The sequence below is a fragment of the Trametes versicolor genome (genome assembly GCF_000271585.1).
Source record: "Trametes versicolor FP-101664 SS1 unplaced genomic scaffold TRAVEscaffold_3, whole genome shotgun sequence".
In the NCBI taxonomy this organism is placed as follows: Eukaryota; Fungi; Basidiomycota; class Agaricomycetes; order Polyporales; family Polyporaceae; genus Trametes; species Trametes versicolor.
In genome coordinates, this window is record NW_007360323.1 from 1703198 (window position 1) to 1719410 (window position 16213).

Sequence of the window (16213 nt, forward strand, 5' to 3'; positions counted from 1 at the left end):
GATTTCGACCGTAGGGCGTGCGGGTAGGAGACTGCGAGGGAGAGCGCGAGAGTAGATCGAGTCGATAGACCATAGTGTGCGGGCTGGTAAGACGGTGAGACCTTCCTCGAGAGCCGACGCCAGCTCAGGGAGGACGAGGATCCAAGAGACTGGAGTCGATGCAGCTTTGTGAGCTAGGTAGCTGCGCGGAATGGCGGGGGACGGCTGTACTGTGAATCCAGTCGATCGCGGCGAATTGTGGCCTTTAACGTGTTCTGAAAGAACTTCTCGTACTGGTCGCAGCTAGAGCGGGCTTTTTTGGATGCATCAAGGCCGTCGGGATGGCGGTCACCGGAGGCCTGAAAAGGGAGGCATCAATGCATGCTCAGGGAACTTTGTGCGCTCTGTCGCGTGGAATCGTGGAATTGGATCAGATAGAGCTAGGCACTATCGGAATGCATGTCACGGGTGGACCGCGTCGAGAAGACGATGCCCGGATGCATGGCTGCCAGCATCTGTTGGATTGGGAGGTGCGACGGCGGCGTCGACGTCGAGGCAGATGGAAGAGATGGGCTCGAGCGCCAGGAGGGCATCCGAGGCGGAGGAGCGATTGGACGACACGGCGCGGGGAAGGCACAGCCACTGGGGAACTGTGCGAGTGACCGTGACAGGAGGCGCCGGGAGTCCGGAACGTCTGGACTACCGCCCGCGTAAGTATTTTAAGTGCAGCCCGGCGGCAATGAGCGACCTATTCAGGGCACCGAGTGGATACAGAACCTCAACGCTCCCCACGGCCGTCCTCCCGCCCTCCTCCTCCTCCTTCCATGCCATGATTCCTGGCCCTGGGCATCCCCTCCTGCTCATCCAGGCCGTCTGACCCTCCTTTCCACCTGTCCGGTCGCCCCTCGCCGCTCCGTCTTCCTTTCGCCTCCTGCCCTTTTCCGGGCCTTTCTGGCTCTGGTGTTTGCACGCCGTGCACGCTCGCACATGCAGTTCAGTTGGAGGCTTGGGCTCATATGCTTCCACCTGGTTGGCGCTTGTCTCCAGTGAGTGCTGCTTTCCAATATTAAACAGCCTCCCGTAACCGTCCGCGCAGACTTGTTAGTGCCGTTCCCGCTGCCAAGGACGTGTCCACCTCCAGCGCAGAGTCATCTACCCCGGGGACTGCCAGTACTTCCACGCATATCGTGTCTACGTCCGGCGCCGTCGTGGTCAAGACAGGCTCCGGTCGACAACCAGGGCAGGACGGTTCCGACGATGCAACCCAGACTGACCTCCCCGATCGTCGGCCAACGTCCGACAGCACGAGCACCACGTCGAAACATTCGATTATCATTGCCCCGACTGCCAGTGTCCGCCCTACGACCCATCCACATCCAACCTGGACCGGAGTACTTGGCACGACCTTCACGCGCCATTTCCCCCCACCCACCGCGACCGCACCGTCTCGCGCCCCACCCGTCGCGCCCGCATCGAGCGGGCAGCCGCCTGTCGCGATCGCGTTCGAGGTTCTGGGAGGGCTCGTTGCGGTGGGGTTGCTAGCAGGTATCGCGCGCTGCTTCATCGTCTGGCGCAGGACGCCGCCGCGTGACCGGATTGCTGCGCTCATGAGCCGACACCAGCTGGAGCGCGAGATGGAGGAGATGGAACGGGAGCGGATGGAGCGTCTCAATCAAGCTCTCGAGGCGCGTCGATGGCGACCGCCACCTCCGCCCTACCAGCCCCCACCCCCAGACTACGAGACGGTGCCGCACTCGGACTCTCCACCACCACCACTACCGCCGCCGCTACCACCACCGCCGCCGCCGCCTGGGTGAGCACTGCGTGCGTAGGCCATCACCCGACCTGCGTATCATCCCAGTGCCTGCTGCGGCAGACGTACGGGGTGCAAACTTTACGCGCGAGAGCGGTGTCACAACCTCGCACGGCAGCGCACGTCGCTACGCGAGACTCCACGGCTGTCCCCTCGGTCGCACTTCGAAACACCCACGTCGCGGTCTCGTGGGCCTACTGCGCCCGCAGTGGGAAGAGTCTATTTGAAGTCTGTTGGGCCTTGCCGTGGGCGGTCGCCCCCGGGCCGTACTGTAGTTGTCTCTCCGTCGGACGGTTAATCTTCACGCTACGCTGTGTCTTCGCATTTTCTCTCCATGGACTCTGATACGCACACCGCTCGCGCACTTAGGGGGACCAGATACTCATCCACCCGTTTCGTGTCATCCACCGCATCTTTCTTTACTGTATAGATCTCATCACAAGTGTAGTATCACTTTACACGCCTTCAACGCGCACTAGCCTCCTTCGAGCTGCTCGTCTCAGGCTGCGCACCCGCGGCTCCCACCTGCCAGGACCACAACACCTCGTCGACAAGGCTGCATCGCACCGCGCTCGCGTTCGCGTACCTTCCAAGGGATGCTGGAATTCGCCGAACTGTGGATGATTTGCGGTGGGGTATCCGGGGTATCAGCGGGCACTGACCTGAATATGGCATCTGGCTTCCCCGATGTGGCATGACGTGCGGGTGGTGGTCGGGGTCTGTGATTGTGCTGCAGGGTCGGCGGTCGCGTCTTCGGCGTTCGGGGCGCTGAGCCCACCGCGCAGAGTTGTGCTCGCTCAGCTCGCCCGGCTACCCGCGTTGCCATCTTGCTTGTCGACCGCGACCACGATTGTCTCGTAGTCACACCACTGCCAGCGCGCACAAAATGAGCGAGGCTATGGCTGCTGAGGGTGCTGTGACCGCACCGGCGGCGCGTCCGACAGGAGCAGAAGTGTACGCTTTGTGCTCAGAAAACACCCGTGCCCGGCTGACCGACGTCCGCGTTTGTGTGCAGGGCACCGACAGAGCAGCCGCAAGCTCCGCCGTTCTCGGGCGAGGCGGATCCGGAGATCATGTCCGTCCTCGCGAAGACGCAGAACAAGTGCTTCGCGGAGATGGGCTACTTCCCTACGCTTCTGCAGGAGCACCACGAGCTGCAGCGCCAGTACGCGCTGCTGAGGAGCGACAATCAGAAGCTGTACGCGGACAACTACAACCTCGCGCAGTTCATCCACGCGCAGGACGCGCGCATGAAGGACATCCGCGCGCCGATCGAGCAGAGCAAGCGCGCCAACGAGGAGATGGAGGGCCGATTGCATGCAGCGTGCGTTTCTCTTCCTTATCAGCGGTGTTGGAACGGTTGTGGAGACGTGTGTGATGCAGGTTGAACGAGATTATGCTCCTCCGACAAGAGCTGTCGCGGTTTATCCCCTCGGCGGTCATGGTCCCCGCGCACGAGAGGATGATGGTCCAGCATCCGCAGCAGCAGGTCGCCCAGCAGCGGGTTGTGTCGATCCCGGCTCAGCAGATGGTCGCCCAGCAAAGTGCGCTCACTCACATTTGTCTTTGTTCTGCGGGGGATTGACAGTGTAATTACGGCTATAGCACCGACCCTCGCCGCGTACAAACAACGGCCACCTCAGGTTTGTAGTGGACATCCGCCCGTGCGATTTCCCGTTGTAACGTGCCATTCTGATGAACACACAACAGCAACACCGGGCAATTCAACCGCTCCCGGCAGTTCGTTCGCATCCCGAGCTTTCACCCATCAACACCTCCGCGCCTCCCAATATTGCTTACCATCGCCGCACATCGGCTCCAGTCGTTATGCCCAACGGCGCTGGTCCGAGCTCTTCGTCCGCCTCTCCCCTCGGCAATTTTAATGGCCTTAGTCTCCAGTCGCCAGCGCCGACGACCCCTAATTCGAGCCGGCCATCTACGTCCGGCGCGCCCACCGGCGGTCCTCCTGCTGCTTCTCGATCAGTGTCTGGCCCCGTAAGCAGTCTGCACAGAGTGCCACAGCCACAAAGGGTTTCTACCAGCTCCCTAGCGGGCGCTTTCATAGACCTGACGGCAGATGAGTCCCGAGCCCAGGAGGGCTCTAGGAAACGCCGTAAAACCGACCACGGGCCGGAGATGGCTGGTTCGCCCGCTCAGCAGTACCCGGTGCAGACTGCGACGCCTATAACGCCCTCCTCGTGGAACCCACCCGAAGGATATGACACCTCCGTGCTACTCAATGCTTCGCCCTTCCCCTCCGCGTCTACCAGCGACTTGCCCCCAGTCACCTCACAACCCCCCAGTGTGGCAGAGGCGAGTAAACCACTTGACACCTTCCCGCCACAACCACCACCTAGCAATGATGTGGTCATGGAGCAGCAGTCTTCCGTGGAGGAGGACTGTCTGGAGGCGAACTTTGACGACGACGATGAAGACGAGAACAAGCTATGGTGCAAGATGTGCAGGTATGTGGCCCAGCTAGGAATCTCCCCGGCACGCAATCGTTGACGGGTGGTGTGCCAGATCTCGATTTAAAGCCGGCCACACGACGGAGGCTCCACAGCCCTTCGACAACGTGTCGCAACAGGAGCTGATCGCGCACTGCGAGAGTGTGCACCCCCGCGGGTGGGAGATCCTCAAACAGAAAGTATCCGAACAACGTGCCGCCGAATCACAGCCGCCAGCATAACACTTCCCTCGGCCTTCGGTTCTCGGTCCTCCTTTACTTGCTCTACTTCGCGTTCTTTTCACGCTCGCTATGTCTTACCTAACCTACTTAATTTAGAGCTGTATGGTCTTGTATCCTTGGCTAGTATGTATCATACCACAGGCGCGTCCCTTACATTCAACGAGTACTGGCGTAATTGACAACATAACATCCCGCACTACGATCGGCGGAAGGCTACATTCGTGATCGGGACCGGGACGGACACGCGAGTCCGCTCGAAGACGCACTTCACATCCGCCGCCGCTCGTTGCCATTTCGATCGAGTCCGCGGTGCCCGCCGACGATGCCGTACCAACGCGGCTGACCAGTCCGTCGGCTCACATGGAATATGGTAGACTGGCTGACACCGAGTATGAGATCCCCATTCCATGACACAGCGCGCCCATTGTCACCTTGCATGTCGCCGGTATGAACTCTACAGCTAGCTCTGACTCAAGTTCTGTCACCTCAAGCTTGCTTGATGGTCGACCCGACAAGGACACCGCTGGGCCGATTCTCATTCAAGGATTCTTGCAGTATCTATGCCAAGGTACGCTTTCAGCAGCTGTCATGCGACGCTCGGGATGCTGATCGTGGCTTTACATAAAGGGGTCATCATCTCGCAGGTCTGTGTGGGGAAGCACGGTGACGCCCAGTGTTCTGATTTGTGTCACTGTGCAGAGTGCGAAGTTCTATCATAGATGGCAAGATGACCCGGTGGCGCTGCGTGTGTACGTTGTGGTCCTGCTGTTCTGTTCCTTGTGAGTACTTCGTGTGCATGATCGTAAGGGAAATCCCGCTGAACCTGCGCAGGATACAAACTGTTCTGGAAAGCTACAAGACATGGGTGGAAACAATTGTTGGCGTGCATTGGGTGTGTGCCCTCCCAGACTTCGGGAGCCGGGTCGTGTCTTCATCAAGAACTTACGTTCGTGCCAGTGGACAAGCCGCCTGCATTGCACCGAATTTCTTTGCAACGCCCTCATATGCATCATATGTGAAGCTTTCCTCATCCGACGGTGCTACAGAGTGGGTCTCAGTCACACAGTATATGTCCTATATTGCGCACTGACGACCTCTCCGCGGGAACAGATCACCCAGAGAAATATGTTTGTGCTCATATACCTAGCTTCGTTGCTCATCATATCCTTGGTGGCGAGCATATGTCTCGTACGTAAACGCGAAGGGCACCCTGTTCTTTGTCGTATACTCACTCTTCACCGCGGTAGACCATCCGCATAGCACAAGTCATCGGGCCTTTGTCGCAGAACGGGATGGCAGACGTACGGTCTTTCCGACATCCACGCCTCAGAGAGGCTCGCTGACACTGCCGTCCCAGCCGCTGCACGCCAGCATGTACGCCTACCCGCTCTGGGTCTACGTGACGCTCGTCATGGCGCTCTCCCTCACCATCATCCGTACGTACCCCCAGTCGCCCACCCCCGGCCGCTGCACCCACTCACCCCTTCCCACCCCGCAGTCTCCGTCTCACTCTGGCGCACGCGCACCGGCCTGCGCCACCTCGACCGCACACTCAGACACATCATCTTCATCACCTTCGAGTCCGCCGTGCTCCCGACCGCCTGCATGCTCGTCTCCGCCGTCATCTACTCCATCCGCGACGCGCAGGCCTCCTCCGCCGCCTCCGCCTCCCTGTCCCACGTTTCCCCGGGGGCGTCGGGTCCCGGGGCGGGCGCGGAGAGCCCGGCGGCGGCGATGCGCGCGCAGACGCTCCACCTCGACCTCTTCTTCGCGATCCTGACGGGCAAGGTGTACACGCTCGGGCTGCTCCGCACGCTCAACTCGCGCACGCAGTTCCGCGCGGGCATGCACACGAGCAACCTTGGGCGGCGCTCGCTCACGGGGTGGGACTTTGCTACTGCGGACGCGGATGCGCAGGCGCGGGGGCCGGGTGGGGGCCGGGGTGCGGTCGGGTGTAGCTGGGCGGGGAGCGGGGTGGGCCCGCGGGGGTCGTGTGCGAGCGGGGCGCCGGGGAACGGTGGGCAGTATGGTGGGGAGTACCACCGGGACCATGAGGGCAGGGATGAGTCGTGCTCGTCGGAGGAGACAGTGCGCGTGTCGGAGGTTGGTTGTGACCAGCTCTCGATCCGGGTACGTTCTAGTTCATTCCGTCCGTGCACGGGCGTGCTAACCTCTTGTTCTGTTGTGTCAGTCTATTCCGTCCGCACACTACACGGCGCCGAAAGTGCGCAAGTCTTTCTCACGAAACCAGGAACACACAGGACCCCAGCATAGTGTTTACTGAGGCCCCCTTGTTTCTCGAGATTCGTAGCATGTGGTCTGGTGCAATAGCAGTCACAATATCCTGTATAAGAGCGGTGGTTATGTATTACAATCCGTACAAACCAATCCAACAAACATCTAAACACCACATCTACCCCCTCCCTCCTTCCTTTCAGAGCTTCGCATGCTCGCCCGGGCCCGGCGGGACCCCGCTCGCACTGAACCGCAGCGCATCCTTGTTGCGCCACACGTCCTCGCGAATCGAGCGGTACCCAGCGACGGTCATCGTGATGTCGAGGTCCGCGAGCAGGCTCTTGATGACGTGCCGGCAGCCGTGCACGCCCTCGTGCGCCATGCCCCACACGTACAGGCGGCCGACCATGACGGCGTGCGCCCCCAGCGCGAGCGCCTTGAACACGTCTGCGCCCGTGCGGATGCCCGAGTCGAAGATGATCGTCATCTCTGCGCGGGATGAGTTGTTAGCGGGATGTGGGATGTGGGGAGAAAGGGGAGGGCGGACGCACTGTCTCCGACGGCGGCGACGATCTCGGGGAGGACGTCGAGGCTGCCGACGGCGCCGTCGACCTGGCGCCCGGCGTGGTTCGTGACGACGATGCCCTCGCACCCCGCCTCGAGCGCGCGCTGCGCGTCCGCCGCGCTCTGGATGCCCTTCAGCACGAACGGCCGTCCGCCCGAGATCTTCTTCCACTGCGCGCACGGCTCCGAGTCAGTACGACTGCAGCTCTCGGGGTTACGAGGAGAGGGGAGGGGGGAGGGGACGCACCTCGTTGACGACCCACTTGACCTTGGCCCAGGTGTGCGCCTTGCCGTGCCAGACGCTGTGGTCGATCCACTTGCCCGAGTCGTTCTCGAGCTCCTGTGCGTGCTTCGCCATGAAGGCGGGGTCGGAGGCGCCGACCTCGTTGCCGACTGCGCCCTGGTAGTAGAACCTAGCCAGCAATAAACAAGTCAGTGCTGCTTTCACAACGGTCAGGGCATTGGGGGTGCACGCACACGTAGTTGGCGATGTTGATGTCGGTGGGGCGCCAGCCGAGCTGCCAGGTGTCGGTGGTGAGCATGACGACGTCGAACCCGGACTTCCAGGCGCGGTTCAGCAGGGACAGTGTCTGGGCAGAAGTACGGCCGTCAGAAAACGCGTAACCTCGGTGTATGCAGGACGTGAATGGCGCATACGATCTCGTCATCGTGTCCCATGTAGAGCTGGAAGAAGCGTGGACTCTTCGCGTCCCCGCCGTTCGGGCCTGGTGTTGAATCATAAACCAACAAATAGCACAGCACATATAAGTATACCACGTACCGTCGTACTCGTGGATAGAGTTGCTTTCGTTCCTCACGGACGCGCCCTCGTCGTTGGCTCGGGCGACATCCTCGATCGGCTGAGACGCAGCAGTAGAAAGGCAGTACTGTCAAGCATGTGCGTCAGTCAATATCCTTGACGCAGCAGTAAACCAGGCGAAGCGAGACACTGACCGGCATGCCCAGCTCGCCGGCCACACGGGCGGGGACCAGTTCGCCGAGCGGCGAGTAGAGCTTGTTGATGCCAATCGGAGCAAACATAATGGGCACTGGGATCTTGTGCCCGAAGATGGTAGCTAGTATCCTTGTTCAGTAGAACGCCCAGAGGATACTGACGGGCGTAACTCACTGGTGAGGTCGCGGGTGTTCGTATCGACACAGGCACGCGGAACGATGCGCCATCTATAGAATGACTCCCTATAGATGAAGTACACTGTCAGTGGATATAATTGTGATCAGAGAATGAGAGGTAGATACCTGTTAGCTCTGTCCGTCCAGCCGAGGCCCGCGTTAGAGTTGGCGTAGAAGTAGCCGCGGTCGTTGAGCTTCTTCTTGGTCGATTCCTGGAGCTCCTCCGGGTGAACGGAGAAGCTGGGGAGGATTCCGGTCTCGCCACCGCGTTTGAAGACCTCGCGCTGGTAGAGAGAGTAGTGGGGCGAAGGTCCCTGGGGCTTGTTCTCGGGATCCATGGTATGCTAGTGACGAATTGGCTCAGGGCTTGTGCTTGATATGCTTGAGAAGAGCTCGCTGAAGCTCAGTGTGCTGTTGGGGCCAGTGACAGAGACGAACGAGAGGTATATATACGTCTCATGATCAGGAGCGTCAGAGGATGTATGAACTTGGAGTGACATCACGAGTGGAATACGCTGTGTCCGGCCGCAATCTCAGCCTGCCCGGCTTGTTCGACCTCGGACGTCCGTCGACGGAGTCCGCATACTGCTCGGAGGCCATGCGCGGTCTGCACAGAATATTTTTAGCAGTCGCGAGGAGGAAGACGGGCCTCCGGATGTGGTCGATGTGAGCGCGCGCAACAGCCACGGCCGTCCGTCCAAGACGCGTCGCGTGACGTCATCCCGCCCTCCCATCCTTTCCCGCGATCGCGTCGCGCGCGCCGAGGATGCGTTCCTGCCACACAGCCGCTGCACATACTCCTTCCGTCCACCTCTCCGTTCCTACTCTCGACATATGTTCAGTCAACACACGAGCAAGAGTCAGATATACAAGATATATTGTTTCATCATCCAAACCGCCTTCCGAAGGACTTGCACAAGTAAATCGAAAGCGCGCGCGTACCGTACGCGCTTACACCTTGATAGTCTCCGTGAGCTTGTCCAAGAGCGCGGACACACGGCTCGCCTCCAGCTCCGCGAGCGTCGCGTTCCCTTCGAACGTCAGCGCTTCCGTGATCGACGGCAGCGTCGTCGCTCCGTATCCTGTAAGACGCGCGTGAGCCTCCGCATCAGGAACACAAGAAAGACGCGACGGCAGCGCGGGCGCGCAGAGCGAGGTTGGAAATCGCGCGCGCACGGCTCCCCGCCGCGTACTCGGCTCCCCGCGTGACTAGCACCATGGCCGTCCGCGTCGTCCGCGCGCAGCAGCATCGCTTGTGCGCGGATGCTCGGCAACAAGGCTGCCCGCACGAACGCGGCCGCCTGCCTATCTGCCCATGTCTCGGAAGAAAACAAGGCCCCGCTCCGAATGCCACGCCCAAAAAAAAGAGAGCCAGACGTACCGAGCCACCTCCCCGGCGCGACCCCAAGATGCCTGTACCACTCGCGGCCCTCGATCCCCTCCTCGTGGATGAACCCGCGCTCAAACGCGACGAGCTTCGCGTTCGCGCTTTGCACGCGCTTCGCCGCCTTCACGAACCTTCCCAGCGGGCCCGGGCGCGCGTGCCCGAAGATCGCCTTCAGCAGGCGCTGCAGCCACTCCGGGAGGAGGCCAGACGCATGGGAATCCTGGGAGAGCGGGATCTTGTCGAGGAGCTCCTGCAGCTTGCGCCCGGCCTCGTCCTTCTCGGCGTCGAGCGCGGCGGACGCGGATTGGAGCCGCTTGATGGAGCGCCGCAGCCCGGTGAAGTCGGCGTCGGCCTGGAGGGAGGCGGCGATGGCTTCTACGCTGTCGAGGTAGTCGTCGAGTTCGAGGGAGTAATGCGTTGTGTTGAGCGGGAGGATGATCGAGTCTGTCAGGCGCAGCGCGACGAGGCCTAGGTGCTTGGCGACCGCGACCTGTATGCGAGTAGCAGGTTAGTCTCGATACTACTTTGCAATGCCGAGTGACATAGACGTACATGACGAACGAAGCCTGGGTCCGCGTATCTCTCCTGCCACAGCTGAGAGTCGTAGATGGAGTGGTAGTGGTAAGGTGCGTCGTTCGGCGTACCCCCAAAGCCCTGGTCCATGCTCGCAACCTATCTCTCCAGTCAGCACTCAAAGTCGACAGGCGTTGAAAGAGCAGCCACATACACCAAGCCGCTGCAAGAACGGCGTAAAGTCGCTCCCCGAGCCCAACGCCGGGATCCCAACCTCGTCCTTCCCCTGCCGCGCCGCACGCACGTGCTGCTCCGCCTCGTACATTTCCGCGAACTCCGGGTCCAGCGCGCCCTCAAACGGTCCGCTATCCTTACGTGCGTCCCAGAGCGTCTTGGAGGGGTCGGTCGGGTGCGGCACCGCGAGCGCGGCCGCGCGGATGAGGTGCGCGAGCGAGGGCGAGCCGCCCGCGTTCCACACCGTGCCGGAGGAGGAGACGTCGAGGTTGATGTAGGAGACGACGTTTGCGGAGACCCATTCTGGGAAGTCCTCGGCCCATTCGGTGCTGCCGATGAGGCCGTACTGGGTGAGTGGATATGATGTGTCAGGTAGGCCATGTATAGCAGGGCAGCAGGACTGACCTCCTCAGCATCCCAGCTGGCGAAGACGACGTTGCGGAGGGGCTTCCAGCCGCTCTTGAGGAGCTCGCCGAAGCCGCGCACGACCTCGTGGATAGATACGGTGCCCGAAGTCGGGTCAGCCGCACCCATGACCCAAGCTGCAACGAAGCACACTCAGTGACGTGGGCCGCACAGTACGTTCAATAAATACGAACCGTCGCGGTGGCAGCCGATGAAAACGGTCTCGTTCTTGATGTGTCCAGGAATGGCTGCCATGGTGTTCCAGATGGGCATGACGCGCGTGTTGACTACACCATAGCATCAGCACACACAATCCACCCGCTGTAGCGATGGAAGCGCACCATGGTTCACCAGCTTAACCTTCTTCTCACTAGCGTGCCCGTCAAGCACGAACGCAGCCTCCGCCTCACCACCGGAGATCTCCTTCAGCAGCCGCTGCGCGTTCGCCCACGAGATCGGCAGACTGGGGATCTTCGGGATGTTCCCGCCCTCTAGGCGCGTCGCGTTCGCATACGCGGGCGCGCCAGGGGTCGTCGGGTCCCCAGGGTAGAGCGACAGGTACTGCACGCTTCCGCGCTGCACGGCGGTCGGGTTGCGCGCGGGCCCGGCGGGGTACGGCTCGTAGCCGTTCGCGACGGTCACTGCGCCGTCGTCGCGCGGGTCGGAGTAGATGAGCACTCCAGCGGCGCCGAGCTGCTCAGCGCCGAGAATCTACGAGGGTGATGTTAGTAAAGCTGACCAGGCGAATGAGAGTATCTAGAGCAACTAACCTTCAGTCCGCGGAAGTTCGCGCCGTACCGCGCAAGCACGATCTTGCCGGTCAGGTTTCCGCCCTTGGCGACGATCTCGTCGTAGTCCTCCTTCCTGCCATAGTTCACGTACACGATCTCGCCCTCAGCAATACCGTCCGCGCTCAGTCCGTGGAAGGTGGGCACAGCATCGCGGTACTCAGCCGCCTCGGGATCGCGCGGGTCGCCGTCCTCGACCAGGTCCGCGGAGAACTCGACCTCGCCGTCCGCGCCGAGGATCTCGACGGCGCGGTCGAGCGGGGTGTTCATGACGGGGTAGTAGATGTCGATCCAGGCCGCGGGCTTGTGCAGCTTGTTGATGTCGAGCGTCGCTGAGCGGGAGGCGGGCGAGCCGGCGGGGAAGAGCGGGGGCTCGGGCGGGGCGACGATGCCGAAGTGGTCCTGGAAGAGCTTCAGGATGACGGTCGCGTCGGTGTAGTCCTCGATGGAGCCGGCGATGTGGGGGTGCGTCGCGTACTCGCGTGAGGCGAGGAGTGCGCTCGCGGGGTCGGGAACAGAACTACAAGTGAATCAGTTCATGCTTCTGGAGAGAGCGCACTGGGAGTGTGGACGTACAGATAGAGTGCTTCGGTGTCGACGCGGGGCTTGCGCAGCTGGCTGAGTGCGGACGTAGCCCATGACGTTTGCACGCCAGCAACATCATCTACCTCCAGGTAGAGGCAAACGGAGTAGACGAGGGCGCGGGTTAAAAGGTAAGCGGCGTAAACGTAGCATAGCGCCTTAGCCTGCCTCCAGAACGTCTTGCGAGCAGGCTTCTGTTCAGCAGAACCTACTTCGGAGGCCTGCGCCTCGGGGTCGAGGAAGGGTGTCTTCTCGGCGTACTTGTCGGCCATGGTGAGGGCGACTGTAGAGGAGTGCGGGCGTCCATGGCGTGCAGGCAGTGATGATATATGTGGGGCACCGGGGAAGCGTTTGCTCACGAGGAACGCAGATAACGTCTTCGATCCCAATGCCGGCACGGTCCTGCCGAGTGTGCATGATAGCTTGATCTACGACGCGAACCCGCACGGCCTCCGAAGCCCCGTGACCGCGTCCTGCTTTAAGGCACGCGTACAGACGCGTATCTCGTCAAGCCTTGCTATCATGGCCAACGTTCGACAAGGTGCAGGACGGCCGACACCTCACCACGGTGTCCAAAAAATCCAAAGTAAATCGTTGCTTTAATCAGGTCTGAACGTATGAACACCCACGACGTGACCATGTGCTTTCTCACACGGCCTGGGAGCAGAGCTTCCAGCTTCACCACCTACGCGGCTGTTGAGCGATGTTCACCGTGAAACTGACAAATTGATGCCTAAAAACTCCTCCGAGGCAGACGCATTCCCCCATCTGGCTACATGGGCGACACAGCGTAGCTTCCAGCCTCCAATGGTCAGGATGAACGCCGCTACTCCACCAACGTTCTTGCCAGCTTGTTCAGCAGCAACGTCAGACGCTTTGCTTCCTTCTCCGCCAGCGTCACGTTCTTCTCGATCGTCAGTGCCTCTGCGACCGCTGGCAGCGTTGTCGCACCATACCCTATAACACCCAGCTTCGTCAGCACATACTCTCGAATCACAGACGCACAGGAGTGTGACCAACGCACCGAGCCACTTCCCGGGCGCGACGCCCAGGTGCCTGTACCATTCACGCCCCTCCAGGCCGTCCTCGGAGATGAACCCGCGCTCGAACCCGATGAGCTTCTCGTTCGCCCGCCGCACATGCCACGCCGCCCAGAACAGCTGGCGCCGCAGCGGCGAGCCGCGCGCGATGTCGCGCAGCCTCTCCAGCCAGCAGGCGAGGCCGCTGCTGTTGTAGCATGGCTGTTTGCGGAGGACGTCTTCGAACGTGCGCGCCGCGTCGTTTTTGGCGTGGTCGAGTGCGGAGCTGGCGGTGTTGACGTTCTTGATCGATTTGCGGAGTTGTGACAGGTCGGGGGAGAGGCCGAGCGAGGATGCGGCTTCTTCCACGCTGGATATTGTAAACGGCAGTCAGTACGGCAGGTATCCGACAAACCTTGTGCTTCAGTTCACGTACCTGTCGAGATATTTGTCGAGCTCATGTGCGTAGTGCGTGGTATTGAGCGGCAGGATCACCGAGTCCAGCAGCCGCAACAGAACGATGCCGAGGTGCTTCGCGACGGCGACCTGGAGCGGGAGTCAGCTCCCCTTTCAATTCACGCCATCTCCGCGCTGCTTACGTGCTTCTCGAAGCTCGGATCGGCGTACTTCTCCTTCCACATCTCCGAGTCGTATACGGAGTGGTAATGATACGCGGCGTCCGTCGGCGACAGGTTGAAAGTCTCGTCCATGCTGGCAACCTGACGGTGCGTCCTCCTATCAGCGATCACTGCACCGCGATCACTCAGGCAGCACTCACCCCCAGCCGTTGCAGGAACGGCGTGAAGTCACTTCCTGAGCCAAGAGGCTCGATGCCGCCGACATCACCGTCCTGCTTCGCAATACGACTCGCGAGATAGGCCTCTACGAAGTCCGCATCGGCAGGCCCGTGGAATGGCCCGATGTCGTTCCTCGCATCCCACAGAGTCTTCCCTGGGGCCGTTGGGTGCGGAAGGTCGAGCGCGACGTCGCGAATGAGATGAGCTAGGGACGGACACCCCGTCACCACCCAGGGCGCGCCGCCAGCAGACCCGTCTATCATGAAGACGATTAGGACGTATAAAAGCAACGGTGTTAATGAAGCGGCATACCGACGTTGATGTACGCGGCGACGTTCCCGGATATCCAGTCAGGGAAATCCTCTGCCCACTCGGTACTGCCAATGAGACCATACTACCCGCGTGGATGAGGTCAATCAGCTATACGTGCACTGAATTTCACTGCGAACGCACCTCTTCCGCATCCCAGCTTGCGAATACAATATTCCGGAGGGGCTTCCAGCCACTCCTGAGCAGCGCGCCGAAACCGCGCACAATCTCGTGCAAGGTCACAGTACCGGAAGTCGGATCGACAGCACCCATGACCCATGCTTCGCACCCCTCAATCGACAAAAACATATGTGGTGGGTGCAGGGGACGTACCATCGCGGTGGTTGCCGATAATGACGGTCTCATTATGGATATGCCCAGGGATGGCGGCCATGACGTTCCATATGGGCATGATTCTAGTGTGCACTGGGGGGCATGGGTACGGTCAGTCCAGCGGCTGCCATACGCCGAAAATGTACCAACCGTGGTTTACTAGCCGAACATGCCGTGTGCTTGACTTCCCGTCAAGCGCGAACGCGTCTTCAAGCCCATGATCGGAGACTTCTTTAAGCAGCCGCTGCGCGTTCGCCCATGAGATCGGCAGGCTCGGGATCTTCGGGACGTTTTCGGCTTCCGTGCGCACCGCGTCAGGGTACGCCGGCTTCCCTGGGGTCGTTGGATCCCCCGGGTACAGCGAGATGTACTGCACACTTCCGCGCTGCACAGACGTTGGGTTGCGCGCGGGCCCATCAGGGTATGCCTCGTACCCGTTCGCGACCGTGACTGGGCCGTCGTCGCGTGGGTCTGAGTACATAATCACGCCGGCTGCACCGAGCTCTTCCGCAGCTTGCACCTGTGCATGCATGCGTCAGAAAAATGCAGACATAGGTGGAGAACAGGAATCTTGCCTTAAGCCCGCGGGCGTTCCCGCCGTATCGCGCGAGGACGACTTTCCCGGTGAAGTTTCCGCCGGCAGCGAGGACCTCGTCGTAGTCGGCCTTCAGGCCGTAGTTCACGTAAATGAGTGGACCCTCGACATCGCCATCCGCGCTGAAGCCGTGGAACGTCGGCACCACGTCCTGGTACTTGACCGTGCCCGGGTCGCGCGGATCGCCATGCTCCACTAGGTCCGCCTCCCAGAGCGCGCTTCCGTTCTGGTCCACGATCGACAAGGCGCGGTCGAGGGGCGTGTTCATGAGCGGGTAGTACGTGTCGATCCATGCGTTCGGTTCCGTCAAGCTCCCTATCCCGAGCGTCGCTGCACGCGATGCGGGCGACCCTGCGGGGAAGACTGGTGTCTTGGGAGGAGGTGCGATTCCCAGTTCCGTTTGGAACAGCTCGAGAATGTCTAGTGCTGCGAGATAATCACCGAGAGAGCCTGCTACGTGCGGACGGGTTGAGTATATCCTCGAAACGTTGCGTGCACTCTGTGCGTCCGGAACAGAGCTGAATGCGCAAGAGGGGTCAGCTTTTGCGAATCGTTGATACTCAAAGGAGGGTTCGGACGTACAGGTACAGCTGTTCCACCTCCTCCCGCGATTTGAGAGCAGGGGGACGCTCCGCCAATGCATTGATCGGCCACAAGTCGTTCGAACAACCCAATGTAGATACGATAGTTGCGGCGAGAGTGTAGACCGCATACACTGCAGTACAAGCGACAACGACCTTGAAGGCGAGACGTTGCGAACGTCTGCCCAGCTGGCCATCTTGCGCCTCCGGGTCACGTACTTTCGAGTCTCTGGCCTGATCCGACTTCATGGCAGTTTGC

The 16213-nt window shown here is 60.9% G+C and overlaps 6 protein-coding genes across 6 annotated transcripts; 3 read left to right on the top strand and 3 right to left on the bottom strand.

Annotated features, from left to right (window-relative positions):
• Positions 1–745: 745 nt before the first annotated feature.
• On the top strand, positions 746–2273 carry TRAVEDRAFT_27209 (uncharacterized protein). The gene is made up of 2 exons (XM_008036623.1): positions 746–1025; positions 1076–2273. Exons 1-2 carry the CDS (start codon positions 967–969, stop codon positions 1794–1796), a joined length of 780 nt encoding a protein of 259 aa, XP_008034814.1. The 5' UTR covers positions 746–966; the 3' UTR covers positions 1797–2273.
• A 305-nt stretch (positions 2274–2578) lies between these two features.
• On the top strand, positions 2579–4486 carry TRAVEDRAFT_27210 (uncharacterized protein). The gene is made up of 6 exons (XM_008036624.1): positions 2579–2746; positions 2808–3116; positions 3176–3336; positions 3398–3435; positions 3503–4257; positions 4316–4486. Exons 1-6 carry the CDS (start codon positions 2679–2681, stop codon positions 4479–4481), a joined length of 1497 nt encoding a protein of 498 aa, XP_008034815.1. The 5' UTR covers positions 2579–2678; the 3' UTR covers positions 4482–4486.
• A 496-nt stretch (positions 4487–4982) lies between these two features.
• On the top strand, positions 4983–6383 carry TRAVEDRAFT_103202 (uncharacterized protein; the record flags this gene model as incomplete). The annotated part of the gene is made up of 9 exons (XM_008037379.1): positions 4983–5066; positions 5181–5260; positions 5313–5373; positions 5439–5528; positions 5592–5669; positions 5729–5782; positions 5839–5917; positions 5980–6161; positions 6228–6383. Coding segments are annotated over 9 exons (864 nt in total), but the record flags the coding sequence as incomplete, so codon positions are not given.
• A 422-nt stretch (positions 6384–6805) lies between these two features.
• TRAVEDRAFT_143717 (L-lactate dehydrogenase) lies at positions 6806–8773 on the bottom strand. The gene is made up of 9 exons (XM_008037380.1): positions 8538–8773; positions 8410–8477; positions 8235–8356; positions 8062–8167; positions 7938–8005; positions 7758–7870; positions 7528–7693; positions 7268–7451; positions 6806–7205 (listed from the first exon to the last, which is right to left on the bottom strand). The coding sequence occupies exons 1-9, from the start codon at positions 8747–8749 to the stop codon at positions 6916–6918; spliced, it is 1329 nt and encodes a 442-aa protein (XP_008035571.1). The 5' UTR covers positions 8750–8773; the 3' UTR covers positions 6806–6915.
• Positions 8774–9284: 511 nt separating this feature from the next.
• Positions 9285–12592, bottom strand: TRAVEDRAFT_69990 (Zn-dependent exopeptidase; the record flags this gene model as incomplete). Its single annotated transcript, XM_008037381.1, has 9 exons — positions 9285–9493; positions 9793–10288; positions 10351–10470; positions 10526–10891; positions 10951–11087; positions 11145–11237; positions 11292–11661; positions 11721–12258; positions 12315–12592. 9 exons carry the CDS (start codon positions 12590–12592, stop codon positions 9363–9365), a joined length of 2529 nt encoding a protein of 842 aa, XP_008035572.1. The 3' UTR covers positions 9285–9362.
• Positions 12593–12924: 332 nt separating this feature from the next.
• Positions 12925–16203, bottom strand: TRAVEDRAFT_63345 (Zn-dependent exopeptidase; the record flags this gene model as incomplete). Its single annotated transcript, XM_008037382.1, has 11 exons — positions 12925–13277; positions 13345–13709; positions 13776–13885; positions 13939–14058; positions 14118–14392; positions 14449–14530; positions 14590–14726; positions 14779–14871; positions 14929–15298; positions 15330–15891; positions 15956–16203. 11 exons carry the CDS (start codon positions 16201–16203, stop codon positions 13147–13149), a joined length of 2493 nt encoding a protein of 830 aa, XP_008035573.1. The 3' UTR covers positions 12925–13146.
• Between the last annotated feature and the right edge of the window lie 10 nt (positions 16204–16213).

What these genes read in the sequence shown, in the direction of transcription:
- TRAVEDRAFT_27209 (XM_008036623.1), top strand. Translation starts at nt 967, where the DNA reads ATGCAGTTCAGTTGGAGGCTTGGGCTCATATGCTTCCACCTGGTTGGC. An exon ending in CTGGTTGGCGCTTGTCTCCA is followed by an intron (nt 1,026 to 1,075) that starts GTGAGTGCTGCT and finishes CCGTCCGCGCAG; the next exon opens with ACTTGTTAGTGCCGTTCCCG.
- TRAVEDRAFT_27210 (XM_008036624.1), top strand. Translation starts at nt 2,679, where the DNA reads ATGAGCGAGGCTATGGCTGCTGAGGGTGCTGTGACCGCACCGGCGGCG. An exon ending in GAGGGCCGATTGCATGCAGC is followed by an intron (nt 3,117 to 3,175) that starts GTGCGTTTCTCT and finishes TGTGTGATGCAG; the next exon opens with GTTGAACGAGATTATGCTCC. An exon ending in GCAGATGGTCGCCCAGCAAA is followed by an intron (nt 3,337 to 3,397) that starts GTGCGCTCACTC and finishes TTACGGCTATAG; the next exon opens with CACCGACCCTCGCCGCGTAC.
- TRAVEDRAFT_143717 (XM_008037380.1), bottom strand. Translation starts at nt 8,749, where the DNA reads ATGGATCCCGAGAACAAGCCCCAGGGACCTTCGCCCCACTACTCTCTC. An exon ending in CTCTATCCACGAGTACGACG is followed by an intron (nt 8,006 to 8,061) that starts GTACGTGGTATA and finishes ATTCAACACCAG; the next exon opens with GCCCGAACGGCGGGGACGCG. An exon ending in CGTCGCCGCCGTCGGAGACA is followed by an intron (nt 7,206 to 7,267) that starts GTGCGTCCGCCC and finishes CATCCCGCGCAG; the next exon opens with AGATGACGATCATCTTCGAC.